At 53.2% G+C, this 19,918-nt stretch overlaps 1 protein-coding gene across 1 annotated transcript; it reads right to left on the bottom strand.

Moving 5' to 3' along the window:
• Positions 1-11,891: 11,891 nt before the first annotated feature.
• MEPE (matrix extracellular phosphoglycoprotein) lies at positions 11,892-17,950 on the bottom strand. The gene is made up of 5 exons (XM_054825086.1): positions 17,821-17,950; positions 16,992-17,063; positions 14,802-14,858; positions 13,937-14,029; positions 11,892-13,826 (listed from the first exon to the last, which is right to left on the bottom strand). The coding sequence occupies exons 2-5, from the start codon at positions 17,049-17,051 to the stop codon at positions 11,892-11,894; spliced, it is 2,145 nt and encodes a 714-aa protein (XP_054681061.1). The 5' UTR covers positions 17,052-17,063; positions 17,821-17,950.
• Between the last annotated feature and the right edge of the window lie 1,968 nt (positions 17,951-19,918).

The following is a 19,918-nucleotide window of genomic DNA, read 5'->3' as shown; positions in this document are numbered from 1 at the left end:
TGTGTATTTGCAGTTGCTCTTGAGGTGGCAAAGCATTTAAAAACATGTACAGCTGAGCCCCAGGAGCTATTGAGAGGAGCAGAGCCCAGCACGACGTGGCTGTATGGTCACAGCCTAGGAAAGCAGCAGTAAGGCACCTCCTGGCCAGAGGTCATTTTACCCAGATGGGTAATTCCCTGCAATGTGTCCCCACATGTAAAACATATAATCCAAGACGGAAACAGAGGACTGAAATAACAAATGGTTTACTTTCCCCTGCTTTCCAAACAAGGTCAATCATTAAACAAATGAAAAATTTACATTCTGTCAGTGGAACGCCTCACTAGTATAAGTAGGTATAACACACTTACTGAACTTGGCTCAATCTTTCTGAGCCAATGTACTTTAAAAAATATCAGCTGCTTCCGATCTTATTTTCTTAAGTCACTGCAGGAATTTACAAGTACGTACGCTGGCCTTCATCCATAAGAAAAGACACTGCAGCACAGGCTGCAGAGCTGAATAAACCACTGAACAAAAGCAGGCACCAACATCACACAAGCAAACTCCTTGCATTGTATGTAGCACAGGTGAAGTGAAACAAGGCTGGTCTGGCAGGAACCACACGGGAGCAATACCCATTTGCCTGAGAGCTGCTCTCCCCTGACACTTGAACACAGGAGTGCACTGCTGTGGCCCTCTCCTGTCTGGCCACCCCTGTGCTGTCAGGGCCCAGGGGCTCCAGGCAGATTTGCACATCTTGGCAAGAAATGTGCTGAGCCTTCAGCAACAGCATCACCGCCACTGCCCAGGAAGGTGGCAAAGCAACCTAGGGACATCAAGGGGTGCTTCCCCCAACAGTCAAGGCATGTGTTAGAAGGCTACAGGAGTGCACATGACTAAGCAGAAGCGGTATATGCACATAGCATATATTTTAAAATTAATTTTCTATATATCAGAAGATATCTAGATATCTACCAGAAAGTATCCCCATGCTACCTGGAAGGTGTTTGTTAAGATCTAAACCACATTTTCCAAACAAGAGGAGCAACACAGGAAAAAAAAGGGAAGGTGGAAAGAAGACTAAATATTTTGATTTCCAGGTAGTTGCACAAAGGCCACTGGGCAAAACCTGAGGAGCTTCTTGAATCAAATTCCTACTGAAAGCCAGGAACCTCAAAGGTGTCCCCTCACATGTGTTTTACAATGTTTTGGCCCATTCGGTCTGGCAACTTACTCTGTCACAACACAACATAGACAGCTATGGCTCAGCAAGGGTTTTCCCAGAGACCCGACACTTCCAGCAAGCATTTAGTACCAGATTACTCTTCTAGCTCTGTTTGTAGAGCCTGCAACGGTTCTAGCCTTGTATCAGGAGCAGATGCCAAGGACAGAGATGCTGGGACTGTTTCTCTCCACAGCCGTACCCTCCCGAAACACCATCAGGGCGCTGCTGCAAGCGCCTGTCCTCCTGCCCACCTCAATTCTGGCCACCTATGGCTGGGCAAGTGCTAGTGAGCTGCGTGCAGCCTGAGGCATCAGCCGCATTTCACTCTTGCCTGCCAGCACAAACCTGCAAGGAAAATCCAATCACAAGCACATAAGTCACTTCCTTCCTCAGCCACTCTCACGAGGCACCAAATCCTAAACCAGCCCCATTACTCGGCAAGGCTTCAAAGTCCTGCTGCGTTTTGCACTGACGCAAGCAGGGTGCTGACAGCAGAGGATGCATCTGTAACACCCAGGGCCACAATGGCCCGAGTGGTCCTTGTCTCACCAAAGGAACAACACAGGCAAGCAGGTCCCAGGAAGGAGGCGGTGCCGGGCACAGCATGGATTTAGCATTCATCCGACACTGACGGTGATCACAGGGATTGCTGCAGGGACACAATCACAAGCATGTCTCCCCGTGGCCTTCAGGGTGTACAAAAAGGCTTGGAGGTTTCTTAAGGAAAAGGAAGCAGGGAAAGGCACAGAAAATTTGTCAAGCAAAACATGGAGCCAGCCAGCTCGTGGGGAGGTGGTTTAAGCCAACCATTGCATGCATTTGCCAGCACAAGGGTTCTGCCTCATGCACAGCACGTGAGGAGCTCTGCTTGCTCGTGACCCCCATCCGCAGGCCCTGTTTGCTTGAAGCCTATTGCAGGTACACATCTCAGACCAAACACTCGGCACACCTGCAGGCTTTGGAGAAACAACCTGACTGTCAGGAGGAGCTGAGGTCCAAATTGTCCCTTTGTATATCAAACACAAAGAAATATAAATCAATTCTGAGCAACTCCAGAGGTGTGACAGACTGCTTTGTTTCAGTAACATGTAAAGCTTTTAAACTGGGATTTTCCAGCAGCCTTCCAATCCCAGGCTGGTGGCTTACAAATCATGTTTTGCCTGTCACATCAGCAAGGTAAGTGTGTCAATTCCTGCAGCAAAGGGGATTAAAGCTCTCTGTCGCTCACTCTAATGAGAGCAGGCTCCAGGCTGCACAGTGCTTTACTTCTTTTAAAGAAAGAGGAAGATGCTCACACCATCCACAGAACATCTCACCAGTACAAGCTTTGCCTTCCTGGGGGTCTCTAATGACAGCAGACCGTTACAAGACAAAAACAACCGCAAGTAAAAGTCTCTCTCAAGCACGTAAACATTGAACATCCAGCAGTGTTAGGAAAACACGCGTAGATATCAGTAGGCACTTGTAGATGAACTGAATTGAATTATACCAGCACTTTGCTACCTATACCACAAACCCGATTCCTTTACAGTTTCTACAAGAAGGGGAGGTAAAAAGACCATGCCTTGAGCAAAAACTTCCCCTCGTGTCTGGCATGCTGACTGGTCACTAGTCTTTGCTAAGAGGCTCTGGAACTACAGATCCTACATGCAGAAAGGGCAAGAAACACGCAACATCACCATTCCCTTTCTGATACAAGTCACACCAAGGGATTGGTTCACGACAGTGCAGAATCAGAGAAAGATGACAAGTAAAATACCTTTTATTTTTCCCGCCCATTTCTTTCTCATCTCCTTGAGCACATCACAGTAGCTGCTCTAGGTACTTGAGTTGTTACCTGCACACAGACCCAGCTGTCCTACACTGAGCCATTTACAGCCTCAGGGCTTCATCTCCCCTTGAAGAGGTTAGCTTTGACCTCTGCCCTTGCACCTCCTACATCTCTGAGCACTTAAAAACATTTTCCATAGTTCTCATGGCTATTTGAAATCTTCTGCAAATTCTGAGAATCAGAATAGCTGTTTTGAAAACAGCCTGACAGAGCAAGTCTGTGCCAGAGCCCTGCACAGCTCTGCCTCCTGAGCCCAGCATCCCTGGAAAGGGCTCCCCTTGCTTTCCTCTTTACGGTGCCCTGGATAAGGCCCTGACACGAAGTTGTCTACTAGTCGCTTTGTCCCTGACAGAATGCTCTTTGAACAGAAGAGAAACCAAGGCTAACATCAGCTGCTGGTGAGGCTTTTGCACCATGAGGCAGAAGTATTTTATTGCTGTCATTAAAAATCCAGAGATTTAATCTCAGTCATGTCCTAATGCATACCATATTAACTTAATCTCATTTTCTAGTTAGTCATGAACTCTCATACTGCATTCATGCCTTTAAACAAACAGGACTTTCAGGGATGAAGTGTGGTGCATAGCTTGCTGCTGCCAAACCCAGCTAGTACCTTCCTCCCTTTAGGTATGCCAGAGCAGACTGCCCAGACAGCACGACCCAGGACAGTGCCTGGCCGCAGAGCTCGGTCCCTGCGGCATTGGCGCCTCGGTTTCCCCATCCGAGAAGCGGATGCAGTGGCCGTGGGTTGCAGCAGAAAGGATGAAAGCATCTCCCTTGCCACAAAACTCTGCCAGATGACATGGCCACCCCCCAGTTCCCCTCCGCATCCCTGAGCGGAAAAACACAAGCCCCCACCCCAACAAATGCCCCCACCTGCCAACCTGGGGGAGGTTTCTCTGGCTCTGAAACCCCAGGTCTGGGCAGTGTTTGAGCCACATGGAGAAAGGGCCTGGTTTTGTTTTTTCAGTGACCGTAGCGATGCTCTGCTCTTTTTTGGGGTTTGGCCTTTTAAGTGGCCTGAAGCCAGGCAGCACTAGTTAAGCAATAGCAAAACAGCTGTAGTCTAGCACAGTCCCTGTTAAAATCTTACTCCTGGCTCAGCGAACAGGAAGCTAAAAATTAACTACCTCCCTCGAGCACACCTCCACAAAAGCCCCTTTTGTAGGGCACACCAGTAAGGGCAGGCAGGACAACGTGGGGCTGTGCAGGGTGGCAACAGGGAGCAGAGACATCCTCCTGAGCCCCTGCTCAGGATGAGAACCTGTTAGACCTCGTGTATCACAGCATCTCAACTTAAACACACTTGGTACCCACCACAGCCATGGCTGGTGACAAGGGAGAGGGCACCCAGGGGGACAGAGATCACTTTTTCCCCAGGAGAAAGGCAGAGTTTCCTGCCACCTGTTTCCAGTATGACTTACTCATTTCTGGGAAGTGCTGAGAGCAGCAGCTGTTCCCCAGTTCTTGCACAGCAAATCCCATCTTGCCCCCAGGCGTGTGTCAGAGCTGGTTTCCAGCAAAGGAAGCCCACGCAATCCAGGAGGCAGCAGGGCAGTCACTAGGTCCAAATGAGGTGACCAAATCATCAGCTGCTTGTGACCCACCCTGAGCAACTTTGCTTCAGGCAATTATCTTGGATACCAACATACCTGCCTGTTAGTGATTTACATTCATAATACTTTAACCTCTGTGCATGGGAGCTGTCTGTGAAACCCAGGGAGCCCATCCAGGGAAACCCAGCCCAGGAGGTCCCTCCTTAACGGCAGCACAAGCCTCCTCCTGCTAAGTGGAGATGGGACCTGTGCAAACTAACCTACAGGTCTTCAACATCTGACTTCTCATCACCAGTATAATGGTTATTTACTTTTTTACAGGTGACCATTTCACAGCAACAACCATTACTCTGCACTAATGATCTTGGTTCAGATGCAATAAACAGGAATAAAGGCAAAGATTTTCCAGGCAGCAAGTGAGACTCCAAGGTCATCCGCCAGGCCACAGCAACACTGGCTCTCTTGAGTGTCCCCCACAGCATCTTCCTTTCACTCCTGCTTTGGCTCATTTCAAAAAGCAGAAAAATGAAGCTTGGAAGCATAGAAGAGCCATATGCACTGATTAAGGAATGCCCTCACCTCTGTTTGGCTGGGGCTTTTGGACAGTTGGAGCAAGAAGTCAGCACCAGTTTACTCAGCATGGAGCAGAGGAGGTGAGCACTGACTGAAGACAGAGCAGGGAGAAATGAAACACCAGGGTGGAAATGCATAGCGGAAAAGGCAAGGCTGGAGAAACAGGAGTGGAAAAAAGCCCTAAGGGAAAAAATGCAAATAGAGGAGAAAAGTAAGAAGGTTGGCGAGGAGAAGGCTTGAAGTGCAGGTAGCTGGGGAAACTGAGCTGGAAAGGGGGGAGGGAAAGCAAAATAAGAAAGAGGAATCCACTCCAAAAGGCAGAGCCGAAGCAGAGGGAAAGAGCACGGCCCCAAGCCACCCTGTCCCCACCAGCACTGCACAGCCTTCTCCCCAAGTCTGTGGCAGTGGCCCCTACTGGGGCAGCTCTGCCAGTGTCTATACTCCTGCATCAGCTCTGCTTTCATGAGCCTGATCGCTTAATTATATATTATCCTCAGGGAATCAATGTGCAAGCTCTGCCTCAGAGCTTGGTGTGATTTGCATAAAAAATTTAGAGTGTAAGCTTAATTGCCATTTGTGGCACAAATCTTGGTGCTGACACGGCACTCTGAATTTCTATAGCTTCCATAAAGGTGTCCCCACTATCGATGGCACGTACAGCATACACTGTCAGCTGGACTCCGCTCCATGGCAACTATTGTATCCGATTTCTCCCAAGGCATTTTCCACACACCTCAGCACCCTCCATCCTGCTCCTCTGCGATATGCCAGTACACCCTGTGTGGGAGCATCATCTCGTTTCTGCACAGGCCCTTGGGGACACATAAACCTTCTTGGGTGCCCTCAGCTGCCCTTGCCTGCTTGCAGGGAGGCAGCCCAGCCCCACTTTGCTCAGGACACAAGAGTGATTAGCGCTTTGCTGCCATTAATGTATGCATTCAGGAGCTCTAATAGAAAATAAACAGGAAAGAGTCAAAAGCCGGTGTGTTCCTCAGCTACGTGACTGATCTTGCCCAAGCATAAGCATCCCCTTTCCAGCCAAGTCTCTATTTCCAGCCCTATAGATTTAACCCCCTCTTTACTTTCAGTTGAGCAAGATGCTTTTTACAGTGCTGCTTTGCACTGCTAAATCTTTGGCCTTCAAGAGTTAATGATCCAACTAAAAAAAATATATATTTAATATATATTCTCCAAGCATGCTCTACAGCTCAGACAGAAGTCAGGTGTTTAATGCAGGAATTAGTGGCTGCAGGAATGTCAATGCAGTATGTTGTGGCCAGTGACACTAACTCCTCTGGCCATAATTTTTGGCTACAGATGGGGTAAGGCAGGCGACAGAAGTAGGAAGAGATGCTCCTCAGCAAGGATGTGGGATCATGACCTGACCAAAACAAACTGTTTAACATGCGATGGCTGATCCACATCATCACTTCCCGCAGCAGCATCTCCTGATCCCTGCCAGACAATCATTACATGCTTTTGTTAGATTTCTATATATGCTCCTTTCTGTAAATTTAAAGAGGACCTTCCCTTCCAGTAAATTACAGCTTTCCTTTGGCTTTCAGGCCAGTCTGCAGCTCATGTTTTCATACAGTCTGAGTTGCTCGTGTTTGGCTTTTCTGAGGCACTGACTGCAGAGAAGGTTAAGCAGTTCAGTGGTTGAGTGGCTGGTACAAAAACAAACCTACAGATTTCTGATCCAGAACACACACCAAAACAACACCCTATAGAGAAACAGCCCAGCTGGAGCCAAGTACACATGCTATCGCATTACACACCCCCAATGTTTATTTACAAAGCAAGCCAAGTAGGACTGCCATCCCTCCAGGTTTCCTTAAACACACACTTTTTGTGCCCAGAAATTGTCCTTGGATCAAGTATTTGGTGGGAGAGGGGTGTAAAGCAGCTGTGTGTAAGGACCTGTGGACAGCAGGTTTCTCCAGCACATCTACCAAGAGGTGAAATACAGGTGTGCATGGGAGGGCTTGTCCACAGCTGCTATGGGCTCTGAGATACCCAAGACAACAGTGGATTTTCTGCACCTGTGCTGTGGCTTTCCTCCCAGAGAGCGCACCCATCATCCCACCCAGGTCACCTCAACTGTCACCACAGAAGAAAACACCTTTCCAGGGACTCTGCAGTTTCACACAGCTGCCCTGCACACCACAGTCCACAAGACACAGCACCGAGTTGGGTCAGCATCCTCCCGAAATCGGCAGGAGCATTTCCAGGTTTTGAACTGGACCAGTCCAAGGATTGTGAGCACTAGCAAGGGGAGGAAAGCAGTGGCAAAAATGCCCCCAAAAGGGGAATTTCCCCTAAAGGCTGGGGAACTTGATATCAGTACCTGGAGCTGCATACAAAAGCCTGAATTTTTCTGCCCTCCACACCCACATTAGGGAAAAAGCACTTCCCCCCCACCGCAAGAGAAGAGATAGTTTAATTCTCACTTCCGCAGGGCCATACAAGTCACAACATAAGGCCCTTCACTTTATAAAAATGCCTCTGTACCCTCTAATAGCTGAAGCAGGCTGAATGTTAATAACCATTTTCAAAACCTCACTGACACCCTTTTGCACTATTTGTCCAAGGGCTCAGAGTCCTCTAGACCTATGGCTCCAGGGCAACAGGTTCCTAATTACCTATGTTACAGCATCATCACCACCAGATTAACAAAGCTTTGGAAGGTGCCTGAGGCCACATTACATACCAGAGAGGTGGTAATTCACCCGGTGTGCCTGAAGAGCCAAGGATGTCTGTGAGGCACCCACAAGCCCATGGCCATACGACGTCCAGCTGCAGCATACTAACCACACACAGCACAGTGGCTCGCTTTGTCATATAAGCCCCAATGTAGCCAGAACACATAAAGCCACAAAGAGCAATTACAAAGATAATTATTTTTAAGACATGTAGCAAAGGTTTAGTGAGGTTGTTATCATCACAGAATGGTAGGGGTTGGAAGGGACCTCTGGAGATCATCTAGTCCAACCCCTCTGCTAAAGCAGGATCACCTGCAGCAGGTTGCACAGGATCGCATCCAGGCGGGTTTTGAGTATCTCCAGAGAAGGAGACTCTGCAACCTCTCTGGGCAGCCTGTTCCAGTGCTCGGTCACCCTCAGAGTAAAGAAGTCTTTTCTTGTCCCCCCTCTTCTTGTTACATCAGAGGTGCTAGGAGTCAGTCATGTTCCCAGTACCCAACCTGGCCAGGTAAAAGCCTACCCTAGGCAGGAGAGCTCAGGAAAGGCAGAGCAGGCTTCCTCCCTGCCCAGAAGACCCAGGGAGACACAGCCCCACCCACACCTTGCTGCTGTTGTTGGTACCTGCAGCACTGCCACCCCCACAGCCAGGAACACAAGACACTGCTCCCATCCTGCTCCAATGGCCTTGGTGCCCATAGCTCCCTGGGCAGGGCTGGGTTTGCAAAGGGGCTAGTACCAGTGCCTAGGATAAGGAGCAGCCCACAGCTAGCTGCTGCTATCCCAGAAGAAATAAGGAGGCTTCCCCAAGGGGCTAAATACCCAAAGGCTGGGTTCAGCAGGTTTCCTTAATGAGGATGCTGCTGCAAGATACATCACTGGAAAACCTTTCCAGCTGTGTGTGCTTTGGGGAAAGGACCTGACCTGAGCTTTGCCCAGCTGGCCTGCTGTGGCAATCCCCAACTAGGGCTCATGGTCTCACCCTCCCCTCATCTGGCTTGCCTGATGCATGGGGGAGCTGACCCCCTTTTCACCCAGCGCCTGCTTTTTCCAGTACTGCTGCACGTGCCAGCCCACATGCAAAAGCAATGTTAACAGAAATCCACTTCTGTGAAATCTGAGGGGTTTCCACTGCCACAGCTGCTGCAGAAAACCCTCTGCACCTCATGCGTGAGGGCTTGTAGGCACTAGAAATCAGTGATAGCCCACAATAGCAGATGTTTCTCCTCTAAGCATTTACCTGAATAAACAACCACCTATACTCGCCTGGCCACACCCCCACATTTTTACAGTTTGTAAGGGAATTTTTACACATTTGGAAGGGAAGCTGGGATTTTTAGGGACAATTTATTTCTGCTTCTGTACCCCCAGAAAGTACTCTAGTGTGCATATCACTCTTCACTTGGGTATGCTTGCTTACAGGGCAGGATGAGAGACCCTAAATCACTTCAGCAACAGCCTCTGCTGTCCTCACATGAAGAAACGCTTGTTGATAAATCACTGCTGCCCTTCAGTAAAAAAACCCAACAAAACCAACACATGGGAACAGGAAGTAAATGCATATGTATTAAAGGTCTAAATTAAAGTTTTCCCCCAAAATACACAGCTCAGCAGAGCCAAAGACCAAAGATCCACAGAGGAGCACCTCCCAGACCTGGTGGCCACCTCTAGCCAGCTGTAAGCTTGCTGTGGGTGTTGGGGTGCAAGGGGGGGCAACAAGCTGCCCTGCCAGCTCCCACCCCACCAGCACTCATCAGCCCGGCCTTCACTGCAAGGAAAAAACACCTCTCTGCTTTGCTGCAATACTCCAGGAAAACCCTTTCACCAGGAAACTCGCAGTTTGTCCGTTCAGTGGCTGCTTGTGTTATTTGGCAAGTGAGTTTTGGAAGAGCAGTGCCAGGCACCTCAGTGGTGCGGAGGGACTCAGGTGAGCATCCCAAAATACCATGTGCCCCAGGATGCAGAGCCAGAGTCACCACGCAAAAATTCCAGGTGTTTTAACAGCAGCTGTGCAAGGAGGTAGTGCTGTTTTATAAATGTATTCCGTTTACACCTGAACTAGCCAGGCTTTTTAGCAGAGGGGCGAGAGGGCAGCAGCTCCTGTCCTGCCACCAGGCAGAGCTGAGCATCATTCAACAGGCACAAAACGTTCCCAGCAAAAGACTTTTTATTCCACTAGATGGTGCCAAGGCCTTGCTTATGGATGCTGTTTAATGGCAGGGACAAGGATGCAGTCAGGACTGGGGATGGAGGTGGCTGGGGACCATCCCGGGGTCTCCATGGGGCTGCAAACCTGCCAGTCCCAGCCATGTCAGCAGCAAGAACCCAAAACCAACCCCTTCCTTTGCCAGGCAATGGCATATGCCAAGCCTGAGCCTGAGTTCCCTGGAGCATCATCATGGTCCATCAGACTTGGGGTGTCTGTGCCGTGGAATTCCAGGGGCGAGTCACCCAGCCCAGTCTGCCAGCAGCCCTGCTGCCCCTTTTTGCTCTGAGCTACATGGGCTGGCACAGGAGGCCCCTGAGCCTTTGGGGTCTTGTGGATGCTGCCCCATGTCTGGGAAGCTGCAGGCAAACCCCTGCCCCAGGCTGCCTAAACCTCCATGTCCCTGCAGCACTGGCACAAGGCTGCCTGGTGCGGGGGCCTGCTGCCCTGGTGTGGGGCGTAGTGGGCACATGCAATTTTTGATCCTTTCTGCTGGAGAGCACAAGCTCTAGCAAGACAGAGCCCTGACAGCTGGTGCTACTGAGAGCACCAGTGAGACGTGCAGTGTTTTCCTTGTCCTGGTGGTCCCAGCATCAATCACCCATGCGCAATCCCTAAGAACCAAGTCTATGGCCCAAAATGGGACCTGCCCTTTTCCCACATGAGGCCGCACAGAGGGCAGGGGAGCAGGCACTCTGCGGGTACATTGCTGCCATCCTAGCGTTCATGGGCGCGGTGCAGCTGGGAGTCCCCTCCCGCATGTGCTGAGGGCGGCACCTCTGCCAGTGAGGCTTGACGCCGCTCCCACCGTGCCGTTTGCTCCGGCACGCTGCCAAGTGCACCCTTTTTAGCAGCTTCTTGGACAGAAAAAGCAACCTGCAATTGCATAAACAGTTATTAACTTTGGGCACCACCAGCGGCACGGCTCCAGCGTGTCGAAGCCCAGCCTGGCTTGCGTGTGGGGGCCAGTGGTGGGAATGGTGGCAGCAGAGCCGAGGTGTTATGGTGCTGCTGGAAGGGCAGTGGGGCCAGCAAGCACCCTGGCAGTGTGCTGGAGAGTGCGGTGGGGATTTCTCGCTGGGGGAGGTGGACGAACTGAGGTGGGAGATGCTCTGTGGGGCTCCCCAGCAAGGACAAACTGCCTGGCGGGTGGCAGGTGGCCCTGGGTAGGGGCCAGTGGGGCTTAATACCCCAAGGGAGGGACATGCAGGGCCAGTTGGTCAAATTACAGCCCCAGAGGTGATGGCTGGGTCAGCAATGTGCTGGGGCCAGAAACACTCCCATGCCGGGGACTGCCCCCCCCCCAGGCATGCTGCTCATGGCAAAGCAGTGCCTGAAGTCCTGCTGCAAACACCAAAGTCAGCAGAGCCTTCGGTACAGAAATGCCTTTATTTCTCCATTAGGCTGGAAGTGAAACCACGAGGACAGAGGCTTTTTTTTTCACTGTTTATTTACTCGCTTCGCATCAGTGCATGAACAATGCTACCCTATGCCGTGTCGCACAATCGCTGTTACGTGGCTGTATAGCACAGCAAACCCATGCGTCACTGTTGCAGTGCCAGATGCAGCCCCCCTCAAATTAACAGCAGGATTGCGTGAACCAGTGATTTTTGGCTCCTGGGCTGCGAAGCACCACGCGATCCCCAGCAATATGCAGGGTGCCCCTCAGCCAGGCAAGAGCAGTGCCTGTAGCAGGGATGCTGTGGGGGGGACGACATGTGGGACCTCCCAACTTCACTGCTAAGAGCCCACCAGGGTGGACACTGGCAGCCCCTCAGAGGGTCCCCTGGCTCCAACAGCTGTGGGGGTGCCCCGGGGCTCACCACCCCGAGGACCGCAGTCCCATCTGTCGGCTGTCGCTGTGGCTGCCCTGCTCCCCCTCAGAGGACTGGCTGCTGTCGGCGCTCACAAGGCCGGCGTAGGGGCCGCGGGGGCTGCCCCCTGCCCCGCCAAGGGCATAAAAGGCCCGCTCGTGGACGTGGAGCTCGTCAGCGCGCTTTACCTGGTCCACCTGCCTGCTGTGGCCCAGCGCTGCGAATGCCCCCAGCGCCCCGGCCCCCGGCCTCCTGCCATGGTGCCCAGGGAGGCGGCCAACCCTGGCCCCTGCCGCTGCCACCCTGGCCTCACCACCTCGACCCCGCTCCCGGCCTTCGCTTGCCACCATGCTTCCCCTGGCTCGCCCAGCCTGCTGAGGGAGGCTGCCCTCCACTTCAGTGGCATGTGGCCTGCCCCCGGCATCGCTGCCATGGCCACCAGCCTTCGCCTGGGCCCTGCTTGATGCCCAGCTGCCGGCTTTCCCGCGTGGGGACGGTGCTTTGTCTGTCCGGGGTGGCTTGACCAGCCCCACTCTCCCTGGCTGGACCCTCGCCCCTGCTCTGGGCTGTCCGTCCCCACGGGGCTGGGGGGTGGCTGGTCCCACTTCCCCACTCCCTCCCCTCCCTGCCACTGGACTCTCGCTTGCCTTGTGGCCACTGGCCATCCCCAGGGCGGTGGTGCAGTCCCCCTCGCTCACCCTGGGGGAAGCCATGGTAGTGCCCAGGCGGATGCTGGCGCCCTCGGCTGGGACAGCACCTGTAGCCTCCTTGTCACCTCCCTGGCGGGGGGTGGTGACAGCCAGGTGGCCCGGCCTCCCCTTGAACCTCTGCCCCTCACCTCTCACCTCATCATCACTGTTCCCATGGATGCCAACCCCCACGGGGATGGTAACGTCACCACCAGCGACCTTCCAGGGGCTGGGGGCCACTGGTCCTTCTCCATCACCAACAGTGGTGGCACCATCCTCATCCTCTCCTGTGGGATGGCTAACCCTGGGGCTGGTGGTGACGCTGTGCCCACGGCTTGGGGTGGCCGTGGTGACCAGTCCTTTAGGTTGCCTGCGAGCAGGGATGTCATCGTCATCGTGTGCTGCAGTGACACCCAGCCTGGGCAGGGGACTGCTCGTTCCCATAGCGGGGATGCCATCATCCTTGCTGCCAACAGTGGCACCAGCCTGGGTGGTTTCTTGCTCCCCCACGTGGATGTTGGCCCTCCCAATGAAGATGTTGACCTCATCGTCCTTGTCCGGAGAGAGGCTGGTGGCCTTCGCTGTGCTGCCCACCTTCCCATGGGTGACGGTGATGCTGCCCGAGTCAGGAATGTAAGCATATTCATCCACCCCTTCGGCATCAACTTGGACATCCTCCATCTTCTCAGTGACAGAGGCAAGAGCGGCGCCTCCCATCCCTGTGCTCTGCATGACACCCTCCTGCCCTTGGCCAGGGACAGTGGCCTCACCGCTGCCCTCATCCCCGGCCCCTCCGGTGGCAGGGGCCCTCTCCCTCCCGGCTGTCGTGGCCCACTCCACTGGAACGCCCCCGGGGGCACCATCATCCCTGTCCTCACTCCTGACACTGGACCTGTTCCCCACCACAGCCTCATTGGGGTGTCTGCCCTGGGGGACAATGGAAACACCACCATCGACTTCAACCACCAAATCCAGGTCGCCGCTGCCCTCTGAGCTGGCCAGGGGGGTACTCACGATGCCAACACCACTGCGCGCACGTGTGCTGGTGCCCGGGCGAGGACTGTGAGCATGCCCATCAATGCCTGGGGCACTGCGGTTTTTGGGCTTGAGGCCAGTCCCGTTCTCCATTGCACTGGTGCTGCCATTGTCACCTCGCTCCAGGGCTGCCCCGTCCTCTGTCAGCCCCCACCTGGCATTGTCCTTGCCCAGCCGGTGACTGGGGACAGTGCTCTGGCTGTCGGCCTCTTCCTTCTGTGCAGTACACACAAGGGAGAGGTCAGGGCCAGCCCCAGCACTCACCGGCTGCATGGGGCACCGCAGCCAAGCTGGGGTCCTGCCATGCCACCTGGCTGCTTCCTCACCTTTATCTGCGTCTGGTTCCTCCGCGTTGAGAATGAGTAGACATATTTGAAAACATAGAAGCCATGCTTGGCATTGCAGCCTTTCAACAGTATCTGGTGGGGAAGAAAATAACCAAAACCCATGATTTTCTTATTAAATGCAATGGCAGCAGCTTCCCTTGCTGTGCCTGGCACCGCAGCAGGGTCCCACCAGCACCTGCTGGGGCTCCAGGAAGGGTGGTAGCTCCCACCACCTCGTGGCCGCCAGTGTGGGCAGGGACCTGGGAAGGACATGTGTGTTCGCCTCCTGGGCTCCAGGGTTTGGTTTCCCCTTTGGCTCATTTTCTGGATTTGCTTGCTTTCAGGAGCTGGGGGGGGGGGTTTTGCAAGGTAGTTTATGGCTTGAAAAAACAACCTGGTTGATGGTCACATCAGATATGAGTGACAGGACTGATGGTGACCAAAGCACTGAAAAGACAGCAGCTGGCTTCCAATAGGCAAAACCAGGCATTTTCTTCCACGCTAGTCATCTGAATTTTGCTACTGATGCATTTTACACCAATACACCTTGACAAAAACCCCATAGCAGCTTGGTCTGGGACTTTTACAACCTCACCGGTGGGTACACCAAGCATTTGTGCTCTGGGGCTGGGCAGGGGCAGAGGACCAGCCCTGAGAGGGGGATGGGGGGTGGGGAAGCTCTTCCCTGCCTGAGTACATCACACCTTTCCCCTCCTCTGCTCTTCATAAGGGATGCTCAGATGCAAGGGGACCACTGGTCTCTTTTTCTGTGGGTCCCTGGGGTTCCCTTCAAAACCAGCTTTTTCTCCCTGCACCCCCAGTGCAGGGCACCCCACGGGGTCCAGATGGGGCAGGGGGGGCATACCCGGTGCTGTCCCACGCAGTTCCCAGCAGCTCTCCCAGGCAGCGGCGGCGGCGGCACCTGCAGGCAGCACAGACAAGCGAGAGCCGAGGTGTCAAATGCTGCCGTGGCATCCAGGCGGCTGCCAATGCCCGCTGCTGGCCACCTGCCCTGCCCAGAGTGATGGGCACACCATGGCACCCAGGGAAGGGTGGGAAAATTGTGTTGATAAGCCAATAAATTCCCAGGCACTACCTGGGGTGCCAGCTTAAAACCAGCAATAGGAAAGATCAAAAACCCACTTCCAGGGTCTGAAAAGTATTGCAAATTCTGCTACAGCATGCTTGCATAGCATGCTACTTTTAATAGGATATTGTTGGCCTGCAAATACCCTTTTACTGGATTCTGCTGCAGAGTATTTTCATTGCAAAGCAGTTTTAGTATCTGGCACCACTGCTCACACCACAATGCTCCAACTTACGGCTGGGATCTGACGTTGATGGGAGCCTGGAGCTGGTTAACTGGAGGTGATTCCCAGTGTTTACTGGGCAACTGAGCAGCTATGCCTGTGCCCTCACAGCCAGGTACATGCTTGCAAGCTTCCAGCTTCCCCTGATTATCCTGGCATCCTGGTGGGATGTATTGGCCAGTGCATCCCTCAAGGATGGGGGACCTGGAGGTGGGAGCATCCTGTGAGCTCCACCAAGCTATTTCAGGGCATTGCTTATGTGCCACAGGGGGAGTCAGCCCCATGGAGAGGAGCCCCCTCTGATCTCAGCAAAATGAGCCACTGAAGCACCCCAGGCCCAGCTGGAAGGGGCAGAAATGCACCCTAGAGTATTAAATATTCCCAGTTTATTCCATTGTTTGTTTGTGAACAATGTCAAAGGCTGGATTTGCCCCTCTACTCCGCTCTGGTGAGACCCCACCTGGAGTACTGCATACAGCTCTGGGGGCCCCAGTACAGGAGAGACATGGAGCTGTTGGAGTGAGTCCAGAGGAGGGCCACAAAGCTGATCAGAGGGATGGAGCACCTCTCCTATGAGGACAGGCTGAGAGAGTTGGGATTGTTCAGCCTGGAGAAAAGGCGGCTCCAGGGAGATCTAATTGCAGCTTACTAGTACCTGAAGGGGCCTACAGGAAAGATGGTGAGGGACTGTTTATCAGGGAGTGTAGTGACAGGACAAGGGGTAATGGGTTCAAGCTGAAGGAGGGTTGATTGAGATTAGATGTTAGGAAGCAATTCTTTACTGTTAGAGTGGTGAGGCACTGGGACAGGTTGCCCAGAGAGGTTGTGGAGGCCCCATCCCTGGAAGTGTTCAGGGCCAGGTTGGATGGGGCTTTGGGCAACCTGGTCTAGTGGAGGGTGTCCCTGCCCGCAGCAGGGGGGTTGAAACTAGATGATCTTTAAGGTCCCTTCCAACCCAAACCATTCTGTGATTCTATGATTCTATGATTAGAGCCCTGGTTATGCAGCAGAGTATAATCTGACTCTCTTCTGTGCCCCTATATGAAAAGCAAATCTGCGCTGATTTATTGCCTTCTCTGGTGCTGCCCTGCAACAGACCTGATTGTGCAAGCTTGGCCTGGGGGCTAAAGGACAAGCAGCCGGGGCCCAGCCTTCAGGGAAGACATGGTTTTCCTCGTCCTTACCCTGCCGCAAAAGTAAGCCTTCACTAGGAGCAGCTTTTTACTCTAGCTGTGTATTTAGTATGTTGGGCAACAGTTATGCAAGACAAAAATGGCTGCTATTATATTTATCTTAGTTTACCCTTTGTTTCAGTTATAGCTGTCCAACCTTCACATTAGGAGAGCCTGAATATAATTGCATGCACCCCTCTGACTTGTTACTCATGCGCGTAAGGCGAGCATCCTCCCCGTGCCTCCCTTCCTGTGGCTCCGCTCAGGCTGTTCCCAGGCTCTGGGCAGATCCCAAATCCACAGAAATCAAGAAGAAGAGTTACAGCAACCCAGATTGGCCCCTGTACAATGCCCTAACTGCTAAATTAAAGGGACATGCTCAGGCACCTCAGTGCTAATAGAGATTTTTCTTGCTGGGTTCACCTCTGTGCCAGCACCTCAAAAACCCCCTCAAGCCCCAGACATGCTATGTACAAGTATAACTCGTATTTTCCTGCTGCTGAAAGCATGCTGGCACACACTGGGTAGTACACCCCACGCTTTCGGTGGCACGCTGGGGAGAGCCATACTTACGGGTGTTGAGAGAGCCGTGCTGAGCAGGCACAGGCACAGGCACACGAGTGCTGTTTGCATCTTGGGCAGCTCCTGGGGGCACAAAGTGAAGAATCACTGGAGTTTGAATTCTCAGGACCCGCGGTCCCCAAAAGTCCCAGCCAGCAGCAATCCAAAACCTCCTGCTGTCCCAAAGCCCCCATGGCAGCAAGGTTATCCAGCAACCCTGGCTTTTCCCAGGCTTTGCGGTGGCCCTCAGCATCACTCTGCCTCTCTGCAGTCCTCAAAGCAAAGGCAATGCTCTCGCCATACACATACGGCAGCAAGGCAAGGACGCGTGCATGGCCAGCAGCACCGAGTGGGTGCTCTGACACCAGGTGTTAAAGCTTCTTTACTCTGTCAAAAGCAGCTTGGGTGGATATTTGCAACAAATGACAATAAAAACCACTGCAGGCTAAGCCATACAGTCAGAACTCTGAATTAAGAAACTTGCACGCTGTTTTCAACAGCACTGGTAAGTGGCAGTAGACAGTAGCTCTGTTGGCTAATAATTCTCATTTCACCCATCCACCCTGGCTTGGGCTCACAGGTCCAGCCCGGAGACTATTTTCAGCCATGCAAGCATTGCTACAGAAAACATCAGAAGGAAATTCATGCACAAAGATCAGCAGTGCAAAGCAACGTAGGCTCAAGAGAGTGCAACGCAGAGGTGCACACAGCTGAGGCTCAGGCCGTCTCCCCGTCCCCACCGCAGCTTGCCCAGAGTGAAAGCAGGAGATGTCCTGATCAGGGAGGACAGAACTGAAGGGCTGGGGAGAGACAAGGCAGAAAATCTAGGTAAAAAGATTACCTTTCGCCTTCAGAGGCAGGTTCCAGCGGCAGACCGTGGATGCTGTGCCCACTTTGCTGAAATTTAAAGTTGGTCCCAGGCACATGGAGCCAATCAGCTCCTGCCTAGGGACATTTGTCAGGACTGGCAGCGCCCGCAGATAACCAGGGGGAGTAATTTCCAGCTAAAAATGTGTTTGTGGTGGAAGACAGCTATCAAATGTTCCACCTGGCTGGATAAACAGAAAGCACAGTTTATAAATATCTGTTCTGAAGGCGAAATTGCTCGATGATTAGTGCAGATCTTAGCGTGGCACACATCCAGCCAGGTTATTGATAAGAGGGGGTGCAGTGGGTCATAGCATGCTCACTGTGACTGACATGGGAAAGCCAGCAGGGCTACAGAAAGGGAAGGGCAATACAATGAGCCTGGCCCAGTCATGGCCACGACCAGCACCATGGGGCAGTGCTGGCCAGGCTGAGAGCCACTGACACACTGTAGCCTCCGACACTTGCCTTTTGGGTTTCAACTTCAACCCCCCTGAGCTAAGCCTGGTGCAAGTGCAAAATAGAAGAGTGGTAAAAAAGGATTTTTTTCATGCACTGCTTGCACGAGTCCCTTCAAGCCTACCTTTGCTGTGGGAAGGTGCTACGAGGATGTGTATGATGTATGTACTCTCCTCCCGCCCCTCTCTAGCTTTGGTGGTATGCTGGTCACCTACACATATGCCAAAGGGGGTTCCCCCTGCCAGCCTGGCTCAGCCACTCACTGTGGTGATCGTGACAGCAGCTCCCATCCCACTCACCACCCTGCCCCGACCCAAACTCTGGGAGCATGCATGAATTTTACATTAATGCCAGAAATGCCTAAACCATCAGTATCCAGCCTCAGGCAGGAGCAAATCTTGGAGCCAGAAGGAAACTTGCCCTTTCCCCCCGGCCAGGGAGCCATGGTCCGACGGTACCCTGCAGGTACCAGAGCTGCCGGCCAGTGCACCTCGGCTCAGGGAGGCAGAGCTTTGGCCGGGTGCCCAGGGGGGCTGACGCACACGGGGCCGGGCTGGGTGCCCCGTGGGAGTGGGACCTGGCCCCCGGCAGTGCCAGGGCCCTTTGTCTGTGCTGGTTCCCTGACGTCTTTGGGCACCCCCGGGGATGTGGCTCTCGTGTGTCCCCCACTGATTGCAAGTGTGCGCAGGGCTCCCCAGTGCCACTGTAGGGATTTGGCCCCAGGGGTGCCCACCCTATAGGCAGCACCTCCTGCTACCCTGGCAGCTGCAGCCCAGCTTTGGCACACAGAGGCGATTTTGTACAGTGGCCAGCAGCTTACTGCTGCGAGAATAGAAACTCGTTTTGGAGTTGGACCTCTATCCACAGCTGAACACAGGTTTTTCTTTCCAGGAGTGTGAGGGCAGCCTGGTACCTGCCGCAACTCATGTGTGAGGGCCATTGCTTTTCCTAAATGGGGGCACCTGCCTGGAACCCAGCAGGATTTGGTCCTTCCCCATCCCTGGCGCTGATCCCCAGTTGGCCAGGGCCACTCTCCATGGGGAGGTGACTCTGGGCAGGGATCCTGGGGACTGCAAGCCAGGCATCCCCATCCCTGGCACAGGGGGCGAGTGGACACACTGCTGTCACTGTGACAGCCCTACCTCACCCTGGGGACGAGGCTGTGTAGCTGGGAGAGACGTGGACCATTTTGGGCTGCAGCGCCAGTGTCTGAAACACGACTGAGGTGCTCGGCCTTGGTGGGAACCAGATGCCTGGTGCAGGGATGCAGAAGCAAAGCTCTCATTACAGGGGTGTTTGTCTACAGCTAGTGATGCACGGAAAGAGAAATTAATGTCTTCACCTTTATTAATATTGCCTGGTGTGCGGTCAGGCCATGGGAGGCATGCTACCAAGGAGTCAAAGACGTGGTAAAGTTATCGTCACCCACATATTGCAAATTCACATCAACTCTAGATAAGACATGGCAGTAATCCCACAGCAGTGACCCTAAAAATGCCCTTCCATTTTTTGGAGGGGGCTCTACAGAGGCTTTCCTAGTTAGCCTTTCTGTTCCTCCCTCCTTTTGTGTGCATCTGAGCTGGAATGAAGAGATTTAATCCTGAGCAGCACGA

Source organism: Grus americana, chromosome 4 (genome assembly GCF_028858705.1).
Source record: "Grus americana isolate bGruAme1 chromosome 4, bGruAme1.mat, whole genome shotgun sequence".
Classification (NCBI taxonomy): Eukaryota; Metazoa; Chordata; class Aves; order Gruiformes; family Gruidae; genus Grus; species Grus americana.
This window is presented reverse-complemented; position numbering and strand designations above follow the sequence as displayed.

What these genes read in the sequence shown, in the direction of transcription:
- MEPE (XM_054825086.1), bottom strand. Translation starts at nt 17,051, where the DNA reads ATGCAAACAGCACTCGTGTGCCTGTGCCTGTGCCTGCTCAGCACGGCT. An exon ending in GCACGGCTCTCTCAACACCC is followed by an intron (nt 14,859 to 16,991) that starts GTAAGTATGGCT and finishes TGCTGCCTGCAG; the next exon opens with GTGCCGCCGCCGCCGCTGCC. An exon ending in GGAACCAGACGCAGATAAAG is followed by an intron (nt 13,827 to 13,936) that starts GTGAGGAAGCAG and finishes TGTACTGCACAG; the next exon opens with AAGGAAGAGGCCGACAGCCA.